This window comes from Equus przewalskii, chromosome 6 (assembly GCF_037783145.1).
Source record: "Equus przewalskii isolate Varuska chromosome 6, EquPr2, whole genome shotgun sequence".
Classification (NCBI taxonomy): Eukaryota; Metazoa; Chordata; class Mammalia; order Perissodactyla; family Equidae; genus Equus; species Equus przewalskii.
The window spans coordinates 47,618,781-47,636,360 of record NC_091836.1 but is presented as its reverse complement, the minus strand read 5'-3'; the positions used below and the strand labels follow the sequence as shown (position 1 = coordinate 47,636,360).

At 46.1% G+C, this 17,580-nt stretch overlaps 1 protein-coding gene across 1 annotated transcript in view; it reads right to left on the bottom strand.

The window, feature by feature from the left end:
* LOC103568045 (zinc finger protein 709-like) overlaps positions 1-2,734 on the bottom strand; it is a 156,857-nt gene extending 154,123 nt beyond the window's left edge. The window contains 1 exon segment of the mRNA XM_070625445.1: positions 2,595-2,734. Coding sequence (XP_070481546.1) covers positions 2,595-2,597 — 3 coding nt within the window. The 5' untranslated portion in view covers positions 2,598-2,734.
* Between the last annotated feature and the right edge of the window lie 14,846 nt (positions 2,735-17,580).

Here is a 17,580-nt window from a genome sequence, read left to right as displayed (position 1 = left end):
AGAGAAGAAACAGTTGAAGGTGCCATCGATTGGCAAGGAGACAGGAGGACAGGCTCTCAACTCTGGGTCCTCATCCAGAGCGTGGGCTGAGGCTTAAGGGAGCAGGGAGGGCCGGCTGGGATGCAAAGACCTGGCAGGGTGAGGTCTGACTGGTAGATCAAAACCTTCTCTTCCGCACAGGCTCCTGGCTGGCCACCTCCTGTGACAAAGAGCTCCAAAGTCCTGCTGTTAAGATGGGGTTAGTGACGGGAGGTTAGCAGGAAAAGCACAGTGAACAAGGGGCAAGCTGTCCTGCAGATTTAACTCCTTGCCTTCTCCACTGATAAAGAGTTTCTAGAGATCTAGAGTCATCCTGCCCTTCCTGGCACACAGAGGGAGGCACCCTTACAAAGGGACGTTTCTCTTAAATGTAAACTTCCCTTACAAAAGGGTAACTTCTAGCTTTTCAGAGCTTTGCCTCTGTCTGCTATTTTTTAATAAAAATCAGCTCAAAATAGCCCTTATGCCAAAGACGCACGCTTTGGGATGACAACTCTGTTCCTGGTCCTCTGGTGACATTATTTCCGTGACAAGACATGACACTTGAACGCTTGTGGTCAGCATGTCTAAGCCCTGGAATTTCATTTGAAAACATCCAAAAGTAAAGAACAGATCTCAGAAACTTACTACACATGCTCAGGTGAAGACAGAGTGAAACAAGTATTCTTAACAAATGGAATGTAACAAACGAATATTATATTTTTCCTGAAATTCACTTCTTTGTTTTCTGTTTGGAACTATTTTATAGTGTCTTCCAAGGTCTGTTCAGTAAATGTATTTACCCTTATTGAAAAACCAAGACTTAAATAAGTGAATAATTTTTTCTCATTCACAAATGGGGGGTGCGGGGATGCCAATGGGACAGATCACCCAGGACATTTTTTCAACAGGAACCTCCACCCACAGCATAGGATGTCTGGGCCCAGAGGATCCTTGGGGAGAGGCACAAGGATTTCCTGCAGTGAGGTTCCAGGTGGTTATTCTCTGCTTTCCTCTCATGTACAACATCCACATGATGAGGATGGAGGCTGCCCCAGGGAAAGAAGCCCAAGGCGTCCTGCCCTGCATAGCAATCTGTATCATCCTCCGGGAAGCACAGGGCATCCTGACCTGATCCCAGCTGATTCTTATCTAAAGGTACAGGACCACCCAACAACCAAACCCACCTGCACCCACCATTTCAATGACTTTTTTTTTTTTTTTTTTTTTGCTCTGCTGCCAATCCTCCTCTTTTTGCTGAGGAAGACTGGCCCTGAGCCAACACCCGTGCCCATCTTCCTCCACTTTATATGTGGGACGCCTACCACAGCATGGCTTGCCAAGCGGTGCCATGTCAGCACCGGATCCAACCGGTGAACCCCAGGCCACCAAAGCATAACGTGTGAACTTAAGCCCTGTGCCACGGGCCGGCCCCACAACTTTTTTACAGGATCTTTCCTTTGTCTTGTAGAGGAATAACTCACATAGCTATGCCTTATAAGTTTAGCCCTGCCCTCAATCCACTGCAGCTCTTCCTGCCGAGGGGTCCGGTCTTGTCCTCAGGCAGCAGCTCTTTACTGCCCATGGGTCCCGTCCCCCCACTATTCTCTCAATGAAGGAGCACTACTGCAAGACCTTGAGAGTCCAAAAAAATCTTTCTTTTGACTTCTCTGCTCCCAGAGTCTGAATCACACAGACAAATATAACGTTTAAAATAGAGCCATCCTATTGGGCCTGCGGCCGAGTGGTTAAGTTCACTCGCTCTGCTTCGGTGGCCCAGGGTTTTGTGGGTTCGGATCCTGGGGGCGGACATGACACCACTCATCAGATCATGCTGAGGCGGCGTCCCACATGCCACAACTAGAAGGACCCACAACTAAAATATACAACTATGGGGGGGGGGAGCTTTGGGGAGAAAAAGGAAAAATAAAATCTTAACCAAAAAAAAGATAGAGCCATCCATGGCTCTGGTGGATAATGATAAACCGTTAAAATATTAGGTCTGGTTGAAATGCGCCCTGGATGACGAAATGTTGATGAGGATCCTGTGAATGAAAGAGGGGAAGTCGCTTTGGGAGTGCGGGGAGGCATCTGGAAATTTACGGATTTACTGTCAGTCCCAAGAAGTGCCAGCCTGTGGGGAAAGGACTGTGGATTGAGACGCTGCGCCCCAAACAACTGGAAAACTCAGGAGAAAACGGGTGCCCCCTGGGGAGAAAGGAGGCCCTGGGGACCCACAGACCGCAGCCCCTCCGCGCACGGACCCCGCAGACCGAGGCCCGACTGTCCTGCGGGCCCTCCCGCGGGCCCCGCACCGTCTGGGACACGCGGGGCTGCGGGCGCACAGCGGCCCAGAGACGCTCCCGCCCAAGTCGCCGCGCGCAGGGACCACAGGACACCCGGGGCCCGGCTGCCGGCCCCGCCCCCACGCTGCGGCCGGAGGGGCCTGAGGGCCGAGCGGCGCCACCGCGGACTCGGGGCTGCAGACCCCGGAGGGGACCAGGGGAGGCCGGGCCCGCCCCGCCGCTTCAACCAGTCCCTCCTCCCGCGTCCTCACCCCGGGGCCGCACACTCACCATTTCTAGGGCTCCTGGGTCCCCCGAGTCCTTCCTACGACCCCCACGGCCAGTGCAGGTCACAGCGCTACAGAGGCTGCGGCAGAGCCACCAGGACCCGTAGGTGAGACAACACCTCCCCTGCAGCGCGGCAGCAGCCGGAAGCCGCCTTCACAAGAAGTCCAGTCCACGGCCTCACCCACCTGCGCCAGCGGCTCCTCTGATTGGACAGTCGTGAACGCCCCGCCCCCTCGTGCCAGAGTGACAGCAGGTGGGAGGCTGCAGGGCTCAGGGAACCCACCTAGGCTGGCGGCTGGAACCAGACTCACCCGGCAGATTTGCATTTCAACGGAACTTTTTCCTGGCCTGGGGCTGTCTCTATTGTTTCCACCCACCTCTTTGTGAACTCAGGGGTCCAGATGTGCAGGGGGAAGTACTGACTGAGTTTCAAACGGCTCAAGTACAGACTGATGCGGGCTCGCGAGCAGAGGAATCCAAAGAAAGATTTCTTGGACTCTCAAGGTCTGGCAGTAGTACTCTTTTATTCCGAGAATAGTATGGAATAGCATGGGGACAGAACCCATGGGCAGCAAAGAGCTGCTGCAGTGTGTTGAGGGTTAGAGCTAAACTTAAGGCATAGGTATGTGAGTTATCTCTTTACAACACAAAGGAAAGAATATGTAAAAAAAGTCGTGAAAATGGTCTCAGTGCAGGTGGGGTCTGATTATTGGGTGGTCCTATAACTTTAGATAAGAATCAGACCGGATTAAGTCAGGATGTCCTGCGCTTCCTGGAGGATGTTGCTGGTGGGGGGGAGTCAGCTACATGAGGTTACCAGACAAGCACAATAAACAACACTTAAGTCCTTGCCGTCCCCATTAAGAGTTTCTAGAGATAAGGTCATCCCCCTTCCTCCTGGTGCAGAGAGGGAGACACCCCCCAAAATGGAGACTTCCTTCACAAATGCAAATATCTTCATCAAAGGGCAAGCAAATTCCACTTCTTGGAGCTTCCTTCCCCTCTGCAGTTTTTTTAAAAGTAACCAGCCTGGGGCTGGCCTCCTGGCCAAGTGGTTAAGTTCGCGAGCTCCGCTGCAGGCCGCCCAGGGTTTCGTTGGTTCGGATCCTGGGCGCAGACATGGCATTACTCATCAAGCCACGCTGAGGCGGTGTCCCACATACCACAATTGGAAAGACCCACAACGAAGAATATACAACTATGTACTGGGGGGCTTTGGGGAGAAAAAGAGGAAAAAAATAACAAATAAAATCTTTAAAAAAAAAAGTAACCAGCCTAAAATCATCCTCATCGTAAACACCCCCCGAACCCATTTGGCCCCGAAATCCTTTGGGGATATGGAGAATGGTCGGTCTTCCGTAACTACATCCTGCTGTGCAAGGTCGTAGAGCTGTCCCTAAATTGGGCCATAGGTACAGGTAGGAAGTTCAGAGGAACGGAAGTTTGCGCCCTCAGAGTCCAAGGCTGACAAGGTACACGGATCCTCTGGAGACGAGAGAATCATTTGACGAGAGGTGGTCCATGATGTGGATTAAGGCTGCCCCAGCTAGAGAAGCCCAAGGTGACCTGGCCTACATGCCAAACTATACGACCCAGTGGACTTTTTTTATGGTATGAATTAGGACTGCCCCAGGGAGAGAAGCCCGGGGCATCCTCACCTGCATGCCGATCTATATGGCCAGATTCGTATCTAAAGTTATATGACCGCACAATAACCAGACCCCATCTGCACTGAAATCATTTAATGACTTTTTACATCATCTTTTCTTTTTTTTCCAGTAAAAATAAGTCACGTACCCATGCCTTATAAAATTAGCCCTAACCCTCAACTCGGGGCAGCAGCAGGAGCTCTGACTGCCCGTGGGTCCTGTCCCCACGCACCAGCTCTGCCTGCCCATGGGTCCTGTCCCCATGCTATTCCACACTATTCTCTAAATAAAAGAGCACTACTGCCAGATCTTGAGAGTCTAAGAAATCTTTCTTTCGACTCCTCGGCTCACCGATCCCGCATCATTTCTGGTGGCCCGTACGGGGACCTTGCTTCAGGGGATCTTCCGTACAGGGAACTTCCGTACGGGGACTTGCTTCATCGGCTTGTGAGCTCGAGTTCTGGTAAGTGCCCTTTTCTTCCTTGTGCCTTGCTCTTTTTCAAGGATGGATCTAGATTCACTGCTCCATCGGGAACTTTCTCGGACAGCTGTATGAATCCACGTTTGCTGCCCATGGCTACTCTATGGGGCAAATTGTGGCATTCAGCTTGAAGAGATTCAGTACCTTAAGCCTCAGGGTGATGGAGAATGAATTAATCCATTCCTTCCTGCTCTTTTTCAAGGATGGATCTAGATTCACTGCTCCATCGGGAACTTTCTTGGATGGCTGTATGAATCCACGTTTGCTGCCCATGGCTACTCTATGGGGCAAATTGTGGCATTCAGCTTGAAGAGAATCAGTACCTTAAGCCTCAGGGTGATGGAGAATGAATTAATCCATTCCTTCCTGACTCTATCTCTAATAGACAAATTTTACGTGGGCGCGGGTCGGCCACTTAAGTCATTAGGACGGCCGCCAATCTCCAAGACTCCCGTGGAAGGTTTCTTTTCCTAAGGCTGGATTGGGATCCCTCCCTCTGGCACCTGACCACGCTCTGAACTGCGAGGAAAGTCCCACTCGGGACTCCAGTTCAAGGGAAGTACCAAACTCTAACCTTTGGTGGAGTATGGGAACCCCTTCTTGGGAGAATGGCTCCAGGATGCAATTGGGTAGAATGTCCCCCAGACTGGCGGAAAATTCCTCACTGTCTTTCTCTTTCTCACTGTCTTTGTCCTTTTCTCTCCTGGGGACCATACGCCAGGCACCTATTACTGTCAGGCAGAATAGGGAAGATGTTCAAGGGATGCCCCCATCATCCCTTGCTACAGGAACTCCATTGGGGGGATTTTCAAGGTAATGGCTCCCTTTCTCTGGGACCATACGCCAGGCACCTATTCCTGCCAGGCAGAATAGGGAAGATGTTCAAGGGATGCCCCCATCATCCCTTGCTACAGGAACCCCAGTGGGGGGATTTTCAAGGTAATGGTTCCTTTTCTTTCTCCTTTTCTCTCCTGGGGACCATACGCCAGGCACCTATTACTGTCAGGCAGAATAGGGAAGATGTTCAAGGGATGCCCCCATCATCCCTTGCTACAGGAACCCCAATGGGGGGATTTTCAAGGTAATGGCTCCCTTTCTCTGGGACCATACGCCAGGCACCTATTACTGTCAGGCAGAATAGGGAAGATGTTCAAGGGATGCCCCCATCATCCCTTGCTACAGGAACTCCATTGGGGGGATTTTCAAGGTAATGGCTCCCTTTCTCTGGGACCATACGCCAGGCACCTATTCCTGCCAGGCAGAATAGGGAAGATGTTCAAGGGATGCCCCCATCATCCCTTGCTACAGGAACCCCAATGGGGGGATTTTCAAGGTAATGGCTCCCTTTCTCTGGGACCATACGCCAGGCACCTATTACTGTCAGGCAGAATAGGGAAGATGTTCAAGGGATGCCCCCATCATCCCTTGCTACAGGAACTCCATTGGGGGGATTTTCAAGGTAATGGCTCCCTTTCTCTGGGACCATACGCCAGGCACCTATTCCTGCCAGGCAGAATAGGGAAGATGTTCAAGGGATGCCCCCATCATCCCTTGCTACAGGAACCCCAGTGGGGGGATTTTCAAGGTAATGGCTCCTTTTCTTTCTCCTTTTCTCTCCTGGGGACCATACGCCAGGCACCTATTCCTGCCAGGCAGAATAGGGAAGATGTTCAAGGGATGCCCCCATCATCCCTTGCTACAGGAACTCCATTGGGGGGGTTTTCAAGGTAATGGCTCCTTTTCTTTCTCCTTTTCTCTCCTGGGGACCATACGCCAGGCACCTATTACTGTCAGGCAGAATAGGGAAGATGTTCAAGGGATGCCCCCATCATCCCTTGCTACAGGAACTCCATTGGGGGGATTTTCAAGGTAATGGCTCCCTTTCTCTGGGACCATACGCCAGGCACCTATTCCTGCCAGGCAGAATAGGGAAGATGTTCAAGGGATGCCCCCATCATCCCTTGCTACAGGAACTCCATTGGGGGGATTTTCAAGGTAATGGCTCCCTTTCTCTGGGACCATACGCCAGGCACCTATTCCTGCCAGGCAGAATAGGGAAGATGTTCAAGGGATGCCCCCATCATCCCTTGCTACAGGAACCCCAATGGGGGGATTTTCAAGGTAATGGCTCCTTTTCTTTCTCCTTTTCTCTCGGGAACCATTCACCAGGCCTATGCTGTCAGGCAGAATAGGCACCAGGCACCTGTTACTGCCAGGCATAACAGGGAAGGTATACAAGGGATGCAATGCCGGGGGACGCCCCCATCACCCCTTGCTATAGGAACCCCACAGTAGGAACAACGGGTAGGACGCTGCCCTAGGTTCAGGGGGGATTTTTCATGGTAATGGACCCGTTTCTTTTGTCTCTCTTGGAGTTACAATGGCAATTTTCGTCTCCTTTTGAGCCTTGTGACTGGGAAACAAAGAAATCTTTAAAGAGTAAAAGGCTCCACCCCTGGGAGCCCCAACTTTGGGTTTCTGGGCCTGATCACCCCAGCAACCCTAAGTGGGGGTGCCCTCTCTTGACAGTTGACTCATTGAGTATTTTAGTCACCTACTGAGTCGGTTATGAGGGTAGGAGACCTGTGATTTATTCTGTGAACTGTCGTGCTAGCGTAGTGTGCCCCAGTACAGGAACTGTTGTGTGACTCTTATCTTGATAACCCTCTGGAAGAGGCCATGAGGGTGAGGTCGGATCTCTTCTTTTCCTTTCTTTGTCTGTTTTGCTCATCATCTCTTCTGTCGTCACCAAGTCGAGGTTAAGTTCAGGCTAGACCTGAGCAGAACCTTGACCTTCTGTAAAATTGGAAAAATAAGCCTTTTGCCAGGGATTTAACTCAAACCTGGCTCTGGGAGCCCCAGCCTCCAGCCAGTTCCAGGCCTTTGCCTCCTGCTTCCCTACCTCAACTTTGCTGGCTCAGAGACAAAGTGCCCAGGCTGAGCGGGACTTGACTAAATCTTATAACTATGTCAACACCCGCAATCGGCCTCTGCACACCCGCAATCGGCCTCTGCACCCTTTCTCCAGCTGCTGTCAGTCAGACACTGGCTTTACCGCCATGGGGAAGGCTCCTAAGCATCCCCAGAGACCCACCCTGTGGATGCGTTCCAACTCCTTCTGGGAGAAAATTTGAGGGGTTTCTCTGTGCCTTTGTGATGCAGTTGGACAGGTAGATCAACCTGGAATGTAATTTGAGTTACAATCCAGTTTCTGGGAAATCAAGAGCAACTGTCCTTAGAAAATCCTTGCAAGACTGGAAATACAGCTCTAGAGGCAGTTCAGATTCCACCTAGTTCCTTTATCACAGAAAGGATTATCATCTCCCCTCTCCAGGAACTACTATCTAGCCCATCACTAATTCCTAAGACTGAAGAAAAAAAAAAAAAAGAAAGAAAGAAAGAAAGAAAGAGGAGGGGAGAGGCAAAACGGCCATAAGCGTGCCCTTGCAAAAAAATCTAGCATCTTGAGTATCTTCTCCACAAATATTGGTAAAAAACAATAGCTCTAACAATAGCTGTGCAGTCTCTGTGTACGTGTGTCTACGTGTACGTTATATGTGTGATATTTTACCTCCGGATGGTGTTACCAAAATTAAGAGCTCTGTTTAATTGGCTTCAAGTAAGCGCTTACATAAATTCTAAATGTAGTAGAAATTAATCCAATGTCTTTCAAGTTAACTTGATGTGAATTAACTTTTGGTAAATGAAAGCTTGTTTAAGTTTGTTGGTTTGATTGAAAATAGTCTTCTTGTCAGAGTTGTCAGTATTCGCATATGATGCAGGCATGCAGCCTGGGTTTACTAGTCAAATAAGTTCACATTGTCTGTTAAATTCGTCAGCAAAATAATAGCTTTAAATGATGACCAGTTTTGTCTAATGTCTCATGAAGTTTTTGTGGGTACAATAACTGTTTTATGGTCTGTATACTTGAAAAAAAAAAAAAAAAGCTTCCAAATTGTTTTGATAACAATCTTGAGTTTTGCCAAGTTAAGTTAAATGATAAAAATCTGAGCATCTGGGTCATTTTTGGATTGGATAGCACACAAGCATTACAGGTAAACTTATCTAAGTTATCTACTTTTGGCTTCTTATTGCAGAGAGGCTAAAAGTCTTTGGGTCTGTTATTGTAAAGCAGCATGTTTCTAGAAATTATGAAGTGTTTAGAATGCTGGCATAAAAGACAATTCATAATTGCTTACCTTTTTAGTGTTTACTATGGTCTGTTAAGGGGTAAAAGTTCTTATTAACCTATATAATTAAAGCTACTGGAAATTAATAAGGAAAACAGCTCTGTATCTAAGGAAAGTTAAAATGTATGTTTTCAGTAAAGAGGGTATAAAGAATGGAAGTATTTTTGTTTGATGGGTTAAGAAAGATAAGTTTGTCCTAAAGTACTAGAAAGGAAAAAAGACAGACTTTGGGACAAATTCTGAAGGCAAAAAGAAAGTTGTAGAAGGTTTGTGAAGGAGAAATTCTGAAAGGAGTTTTATGCCTGGTCAAGTAGACTAAGATTAAAGTAAATTCAATTAAGTAAATGAATTTGAACGTTAAAAATAAGCTGGTGCAGAAATTAAAATTTGGTTTTCTCTCAAAGGATAATTTTCTTGAACTTTTGGCCTGCTCTGACTCTACCTAAAAGACAGAAAATCTATGTTTTGTTAAAATAATTTCCTATATTCAGAAAGAAAGAGGTCTCTTCTAAAATTTTTTTGACGGTGTTGTTTGCTCTTGACTGTCTCTGTTGTCACTTTGAATGGATGCCTGAGCATTGTTTAACAGTGAGCATTGTTTCCTATTGAACAAGCATTTTAAAAACTTTTGATATTTTTGACAAGCTTCTCCCTCAAAAATATTCAAGTCCTGAATGAAGGCTTTCTTTTGACATGGTAGATGGAAGAAGAATTTCTCTGAGGATTTTCAGAGGGCCCCTGAGACTTCTCAAAGAAATTTGCTCTCTTCCTATAAGGAGGAAAATACTAAATTAATTAGATTTATTTGGTTTATTCAATTACATGGGAAGCATTGTCAAATAAGCGATGATAAACTTTCTTATGTGGTATTACGTGGGTGAATATTATTAATATACATGTCTTAACATTATATAGCATTCCTAAAATTCTAATCTGTTCTGGTTATCAGTTATAATTCCAGTTATTATCTTAAAGTGTTATATGTCACAGAAATAGCCAAGTTTCTTTGTCAATTGCCCTTTTGAGTCTTTTGTCCATTTGCAGATAGTTGCTGTTTTACTGTGATGCTTTTTGCTTTTGCAAATATGTTTCATCTCCAGAGAAATTCCTGGAAAGGATTCTGACACAAGGGTTCTAAACTACAGGTTTCTGATAAACTTTCAGATTGTAAAACTGAACTGGGTAAGAAATTACAGAATTCTAACAGAAACTAAGCTCATAGATCTGCTAACAGAAGATTAAGCTCAAGAACTGATTATACAGGACTGTGTGAACTGATGAAGATGATTATAATTTTTTTATGACTTCTGTTTGAAATATTGCTGAGTTTTGTTTTGTTTTCTCATGTTTAAGGAAATCTTTCTTTCTTTTCTCTTATGCTAACTATGACTTACACCAATTTAGTGAAATACGTTTATGAGCAAAACTGAAACATTTATCTTTTTCTCCCTATCTGATCCCTCCAGAATTAAGAAACTCTGTGAGTGAGCATGGTTATTTCGTGGCAATATAGTTATTTGCATAAGTTCAATAAGAACCTATTCTCCTTATAACAGGATACATTGGTTATATTACCAAGGCTTTGACTGGAATGTCATATTTGAAATATACAGGCTCAGATATGACAACACAGCTTTTCAGGAACAAAGATTGGACATTCTGGAATACAGCCACTTGGAAACATGGGCCTGGTACCTTGTTTACAGAGATTCTGGCAATCTTACCCGGTAAGTAAGGAAGCTTGCTTATCTGGCGGGTGCAAGGAACCTCAGAATATTTTGGGGGACCTCGAGAAGAGATGAGTCCACCCAAACCTGTAGGTACTGCAGGCAAAATCTGATGGCAAGTCCTTGGCTTGGCTTTTCTGGCCTCAAGAGGCCTTTACAGTTCAATCTGAGATTCCTCAAAAAAAAAAAAAAAAATTCCAGCAAAGCAGATTTTAAAAAGCCTGTATAATCAATTGGTATTCTTGCTGCACTTATGTAAATAATTGGCAGACCAGTTAATCTTAATTTGGCTATCTTTTATAAAAATGAGGGTGATTTTAGAGAGAAAAAAAAATTATGTTTCAGTAGAAGGTATAGTACACATTCATGGATATTAGATTCTAGCTCTTCTCTTCTGCAAGATTCATCTGTTACTAATAATAATGTTTCCTTGTGGCCATCCATCTCTGATACCTGGGAGTTCCCTGGCCACAAGCAAACCTTTTCCTTCAACACTACTGCCCAAATACTAACTAGATTTGCCTTGTCACAGGTGGATCATAAACGGCAAGTTCCAAAGGTAAAGTCCCCAACTTATTGATACACACAGGATGGACTATATCAAATTTGGGACGAATATATTTGGCTCACTCCTGCTAGTGATCAACTCAGTAAAAGGCCACTCTATGTTGGGAACAAACCAATCACACCTGTGATACATGGCCTAATAGCACCCGACCTATGGAAAAATTCCCTGTCATATGTGTTCTCATATCATAACCTTAAAAAATGCTGATTGGTTTGAGACTGACTGGGATAGACGGCCCAGCACACGTTGGTTAGCCCCTAATGGCACTCAGTGGCTATGTGGCTCCAACTTATGGCCTTGGCTGCCACCTGGATGGATTGGACGATGCACCCTAGGTTTCGTCTGGATGCAGGGTAGAACTACATTTAGTATATCTCCTCCTGCTAACCTACCCAACCTGCAACAGCGCTGGACCTGCTCTGTCTCCCACTGGTATGACCACGTTGCCTCAATTTTCCTTCCCCAATTAGGAATTCAAAGTGTCATCTTGCACATGGAAGTCCTAAACAAATTTACTATGAAGGCATTAAATGATACACAACATAGCCTTTCGCTGCTCGATTTAGAAGTATCCCAAATGCGTAAGGCAGTCCTCCAAAACCGAATGGCACTGGATGTCTTGACAGCAGCACAGGGGGGCACCTGCGCCATTATAAAAACTGAATGTTGTGTCTATATTCCTGACTACCATCAAAATATCTCCGGCTTCCTGTCTGATATGAGCCACCAAATTAAGTCCATGTCTGACCCTCCCCTATCTCTAAATGACTGGTTGAACTCCTGGTCAGGTCCAGGTTTCTGGACTGCTATCAAAACCTTATTCATTGGGTTAATCATACTGCTTGTATTTCTTATTATAATTTGTTGTCTGTTTCGTTGTTTGTCTTCCGCATGTCAACAAAGTTTCACCTCCTGGACCACCACTCATCAAATGATTCTCTCGTCCCCAGAGGCTCTGGATGCCTTGTCAGCCTTGGACTCCATGGGTGCAGTCTTCCGGTCCGCTGAACCCCCTACCTATACCTATGGCCCCGTTTAGGGACAGCTCTCCAACCTTGTACAGCCGGAAGTAGTTACAGAAGACTGACCGTCGTCCATATCCCCAAAAGATTTTGGGGCCAAATGGGTTCAGGGGGGGTTTATGATGTGGATTAAGGCTGCCCCAGCTAGAGAAGCCCAAGGTGACCTGGCCTACGTGCCAAACTATACGACCCAGTGGACTTTTTTTTATGGTATGAATTAGGACTGCCCCAGGGAGAGAAGCCCGGGGCATCCTCACCTGCATGCCGATCTATATGGCCAGATTCGTATCTAAAGTTATATGACCGCACAATAACCAGACCCCATCTGCACTGAAATCATTTAATGACTTTTTACATCATCTTTTCTTTTTTTTCCAGTAAAAATAAGTCACGTACCCATGCCTTATAAAATTAGCCCTAACCCTCAACTCGGGGCAGCAGCAGGAGCTCTGACTGCCCGTGGGTCCTGTCCCCACGCACCAGCTCTGCCTGCCCATGGGTCCTGTCCCCATGCTATTCCACACTATTCTCTAAATAAAAGAGCACTACTGCCAGATCTTGAGAGTCTAAGAAATCTTTCTTTCGACTCCTCGGCTCACCGATCCCGCATCAGTCCAGGAGGTGAAACTTTGTTGACATGCGGAGGACAAACAACGAAATACACAACAAATTATAATAAGAAATACAAGCAATATGATTAACCTAATGAATAAGGTTTTGATAATAGTCCAGAAACCTGGTCCTGACCAGGAGTTCAAACCAATCGTTTAGAGATAGGGTAGGGTCAGACATGGATTTAATTTGGTGGCTCATATCAGATAGGAAGCCAGAGATATTTTGATGGTAGTCAGAAATATAGACACAACAGTCCGTTTTTATAATGGCACAAGCATGCCCCTGTGCTGCTGTCAAGACATCCAGTGCCATTTGGTTTTGGAGGACTGCCTTACACATTTGGGATACTTCTAAATCGAGCAGCAAAGGGCTAGGTTGTGTGTCATTTAATGCCTTCATAGTAAATTTGTTTAGAGCTTCCATGTGCCAGATGACACTTTCAATTCCTAACTGGGGAAGGAAAATTGAGGCAAGGTGGTCATACCAGGGGAAGACAGAGCGGGTCCAGCGCTGTTGCAGGTTGGGTAGGTTAGCAGGAGGAGATATAGTAAATGTAGTTCTACCTTGCATCCAGAAGAAGCCTAGGGTACATCGTCCAGTCCATCCAGGTGGCAGCCAAGGCCATAAGTTGGAGCCACATAACCACTGAGTGCCATTAGGGGCTAACCAACGTACGCTGGGCCGCCTATCCCAGTCAGTCGCAAACCAATCAGTACTTTTTAAGGCTATGATATGAGAACACATATAACGGGGAATTTTCTCCATATGTCGGGTGCTATTAGGCCATGTATCACAGGTGTGATTGGTTTGTTCCCAACATGGAGCGGCCTTTTGACTGAGTTGACCACTAGTATGAAGGAGCCAAATATATTCGTCCCAAATTTGATATAGTCCATCCTGTGCGTATTGATAGGTTGGGGACTTTAACTTGGGACTTGTTGTTTATGATTCACCTGTGACAAGGCAAATCTAGTTAGTATTTGGGCAGTAGTGCTGAAGGAAAAGGTTTGATTGTGGCCAGGGAACTCCCAGGTGTCAGAGACAGATGGCCACAAGGAGACATTATGATTAGTAATAGATGAAACTTGTAAAAGAGAAGAGCTAGAAATGTATTGTGTAGTGAGGAGAAGCATGGCACGCCAATCAGTACCCTGGAGGGGAGAGACCCACCAGGGGAGGCCAGAAGTACTAGACAGAGGCAAGAGTCCACAAACCCAACACATAGTTTGGTTACAGAGCTCAACATAATGTTAAGCCCATTTTAAAAAGGAATTGTCTGTCATTAAAAAAGGAGATAAGAAGAAAATAATCAAGATAGGGTTCATTTTGTTCTAAAAAGTAGTTTTAAATCACTGGTTTATTCACAAGAGTGGTCCGGTTGAACAGCAGGATCTGGATCAGCTTTGTCCTGAAAAGAAGTCGTAAGTTTTATTCGGGAAATATGAGTCCAAGAAGTACAATCTTTTAATTTGACAGCGGTGGGGGTACTTAGAATGACTCGATAAGGTCCTTTCCAATTTGGGCTTAACCCATCGGAATGTGTTTTCCAATCTTTTCAATATACCACATCTCCAGGATTTACCTGGCAAGGTGTATCGTCAGACAATGGTTCCGGCTTAGGTAAATGATTATTAACATAGTCGTTCAGTTCCTTTCATATTAGACCAGCCTCAATGCACTATCGACATAATTGGTGGTAATCAGAGTCCGATACTATATCGGTGGATAGAAAGGGCCTTCCATACAGGCTTTCATAAGGGCTTAACCCTAAACTGTTCTTAGGGGCCGTTCTCATCCGTAGGAGGCCAATAGGTAAGAGAGTAATCCAAGTTTCCTGAGTCTCGAGACTTAAGTTGGAGAGATGTCGTTTTAGACTATGGTTTGCCTTCTCCACTTTCCCAGAGGATTGTGGATGCCAAGCTGAATGCAAATAGTATTTAATTTGTAAAGCTGAAGAGACCTGTGGTGTTATTTGAGCTATGAAAGAGGGACTGTTGTCACTCTGTAAGGTCTTGGGCAAGCCAAAGCATGGGATAATCTCCCTTAAAAGGGCCTTTGCTACTTCGATTGCCGGTTAACTTCGACAAGGGAAGGCCTCAGTCCAGCCTGTAAAGGTATCGACAGATACCAAAAGATATTTATAGCCATGACATGGAGGCATTTGGGTAAAATCCAGTTGCCAATCGGGGCTGGCCCCGTGGCCAAGTGGTTAAGTTTGCGCACTCCGCAGCAGGCGGCCCAGTGTTTCGTTAGTTCGAATCCTGGGCGCGGACATGGCACTGCTCATCAGAGCACGCTGAGGCAGCATCCCACATGCCACAACTAGAAGGACCCACAACGAATAATACACAACTATGTGCTGGGGCGCTTTGGGGAGAAAAAGGAAAAAATAAAATCTTTAAAAAAAAAATCCAGTTGCCAATCTTCCCCGGGAGAGGTGCCCCATCGTTGTATAGGCCCTAACAGAGGAGGTGGTTTAGCTGTCCCCTCTGGATTTACTTGAGCACAAGTGGCACAAGAGCGGCAGATCTGTCTAATGGTGACATGGAAAGTATGGCCATCGAAGGATTCAGAAAGTAGCTGAGTCAATGATTGTTTGCCAAAATGGGTAGCCTGATGAATTCCATTAACTAATTTCCATTGAAGGCTTTTACGTATGAAAATTTTTCCCTGGTCATTAATTAGCCAAGACTATTTTGTTCCTGGGTATATTGCTTTTCTTGAGCCAGGGTTATTTCTTGAGTTGTATAAGTAGGACTAATAAGGCCCAAAGCAGGGGGAGTGGGGAGTAAGCTTAAAAGATTACTTTGTTTAGCTGCCCGTTTAGCTTCCTGGTCAGCAAAGTTATTATCCATGCTCTGAATGGATAAATCCTTCCTACGTCCCCGGCAATGGACCACAGCCACTTGCTTTGGAAGAAGCACAGAGTTTAAAAGAGCCAAAATCTCTGCTCCATGTTTGATAGGGGAGTTCTTTGTATTGAATAAACCCCTTTCCTTCCATATGACCCCATGTGCATGTAGGACCAAGAAGGCATATTTTGAGTCAGTTTAAATATTAATAACCATATCCTTCACCAGGTGAAGGTCTCGGGTAAGAGCAATGAGTTCAGCCTTTTGGACGTATTGGCTGGAAGGGCTTCTGCCTCAACGACGTGCGAGGCGTTTACTATGGCGTAGCCTGCCTTGTGTACGCCCTGTTCTGTGAAGCTACTGCCATCTACAAACCAGGTGTCATCCGCATTACCTATGGGGGAGTCCAGCAGCCAGGCCTGCTAGAGTACCCTTGTTCTATGACTTCAGAGCATGTGTGCTCCAAATCCTGGACTGGGTAGTCAGGACCGGACATAAGGTCTGCTGGATTAATTGTTTGACACACCTTAAGGATTATATCAGGGGTGTCTAGGAGGATGGCCTGATATTTAATTAGACGTCCTCCAGTCATCCATTGATGTCCCTTAGTTTGTAACACGGCTTGTACCTGATGAGTAGTCATGAGTGTTAACGGTTGTCCCATAATTAAATTAGGGCCTCCTCAACTCATAGAGCTGTAGCTGCTATAGCCCTTGAGCAGGCTGGCCATCCCAAAGCCACTGAGTCTAGAGTCTTTGAGAGATATCCAACAATTCGGGTCTCTGGGCCTAGTCTTTGGGTTGAGGGTACCAAGGGCCTGGCCCTGCTTTTCAGTAACTTAAAGAGTAAAAGACTTGTTGACATTAGGCAGAGCCAGGGCGGGGGCGGAAGACAATTGCTGTTGAATTGACTGAAAGGCCTTGTCTTCATTTTGTGTCCACTCTAGAGGTTCTGTATCAGGTCCTCTAGTTGCTTCATTTAAATGCTTTGCTGTTACCCCAAACTGAGGAAGCCATAAATGACAGAATCCTGCCGTACCCAGGAAAGTGGGAAGTTGTCTTTTTGTCTTTGGTGGTCCAAGTTCGAGGACAGCCTTTTTCCTATTTATAGAAAGTGCCTGGCGTCCTGGGGTTAAATCATAGCCCAAACAGGACACCTGCTGTTGTGAAATTTGTGCCTTTTGTGGGGAGGCTTGATATCCCCGTTGGGCTAAGAAATTAAGGACAAGGACAGTATTGTGGTCAGAATTCTCTTTTGTGGGTCTACAAATAAGAATATCATCAACATATTGTATTAAACCACCAACAGGGAGTTGGACATCCAGCAGATCCTTGCCTAGGGCACTGCCTAACAAATGTGGGCTATCCCGAAAACCTTGCAGGAGGACCGTCCACGTCAACTGGATAGGAAGAGCTTCATTAGGAAACTTCCATTCACAGGTGAATAAAGGTTGGGAGGTTTCATCCAGAGGAATACAAAAGAAAGCATCCTTTAAGTCCAGAACTGTAAACCAATTACAGTTTTCTGGGATCTGGGAAAGTGTAGTATCTGGCTTAGGCACGATGGGGTGGATAGGAACAGTGGCCTCATTACTTATGGGGAGGTCCTGGATCAAAGGATAATCTCCATTTGGCTTCTTTACAGGCAAGATGGGAGTATTATAGGGAGATTGACATCATTTAAGGAGGCCGTGACTGAGGAATTTTAGTATAAGGGGTTGTAATCCTTCAGTTGCCTCTGGGTATCGCTTCTTCTGGGGTACAAGAGAAGAAGAGTCCCGCAGGGTAGTAGAGACTGGCTGTGCTGTTACAGCTCTTCCTGGAAGGGAGCAGTCCCAAACCTGGGGATCAACTGCTTCCCATATATGGGGTGGAATATCAGAGGG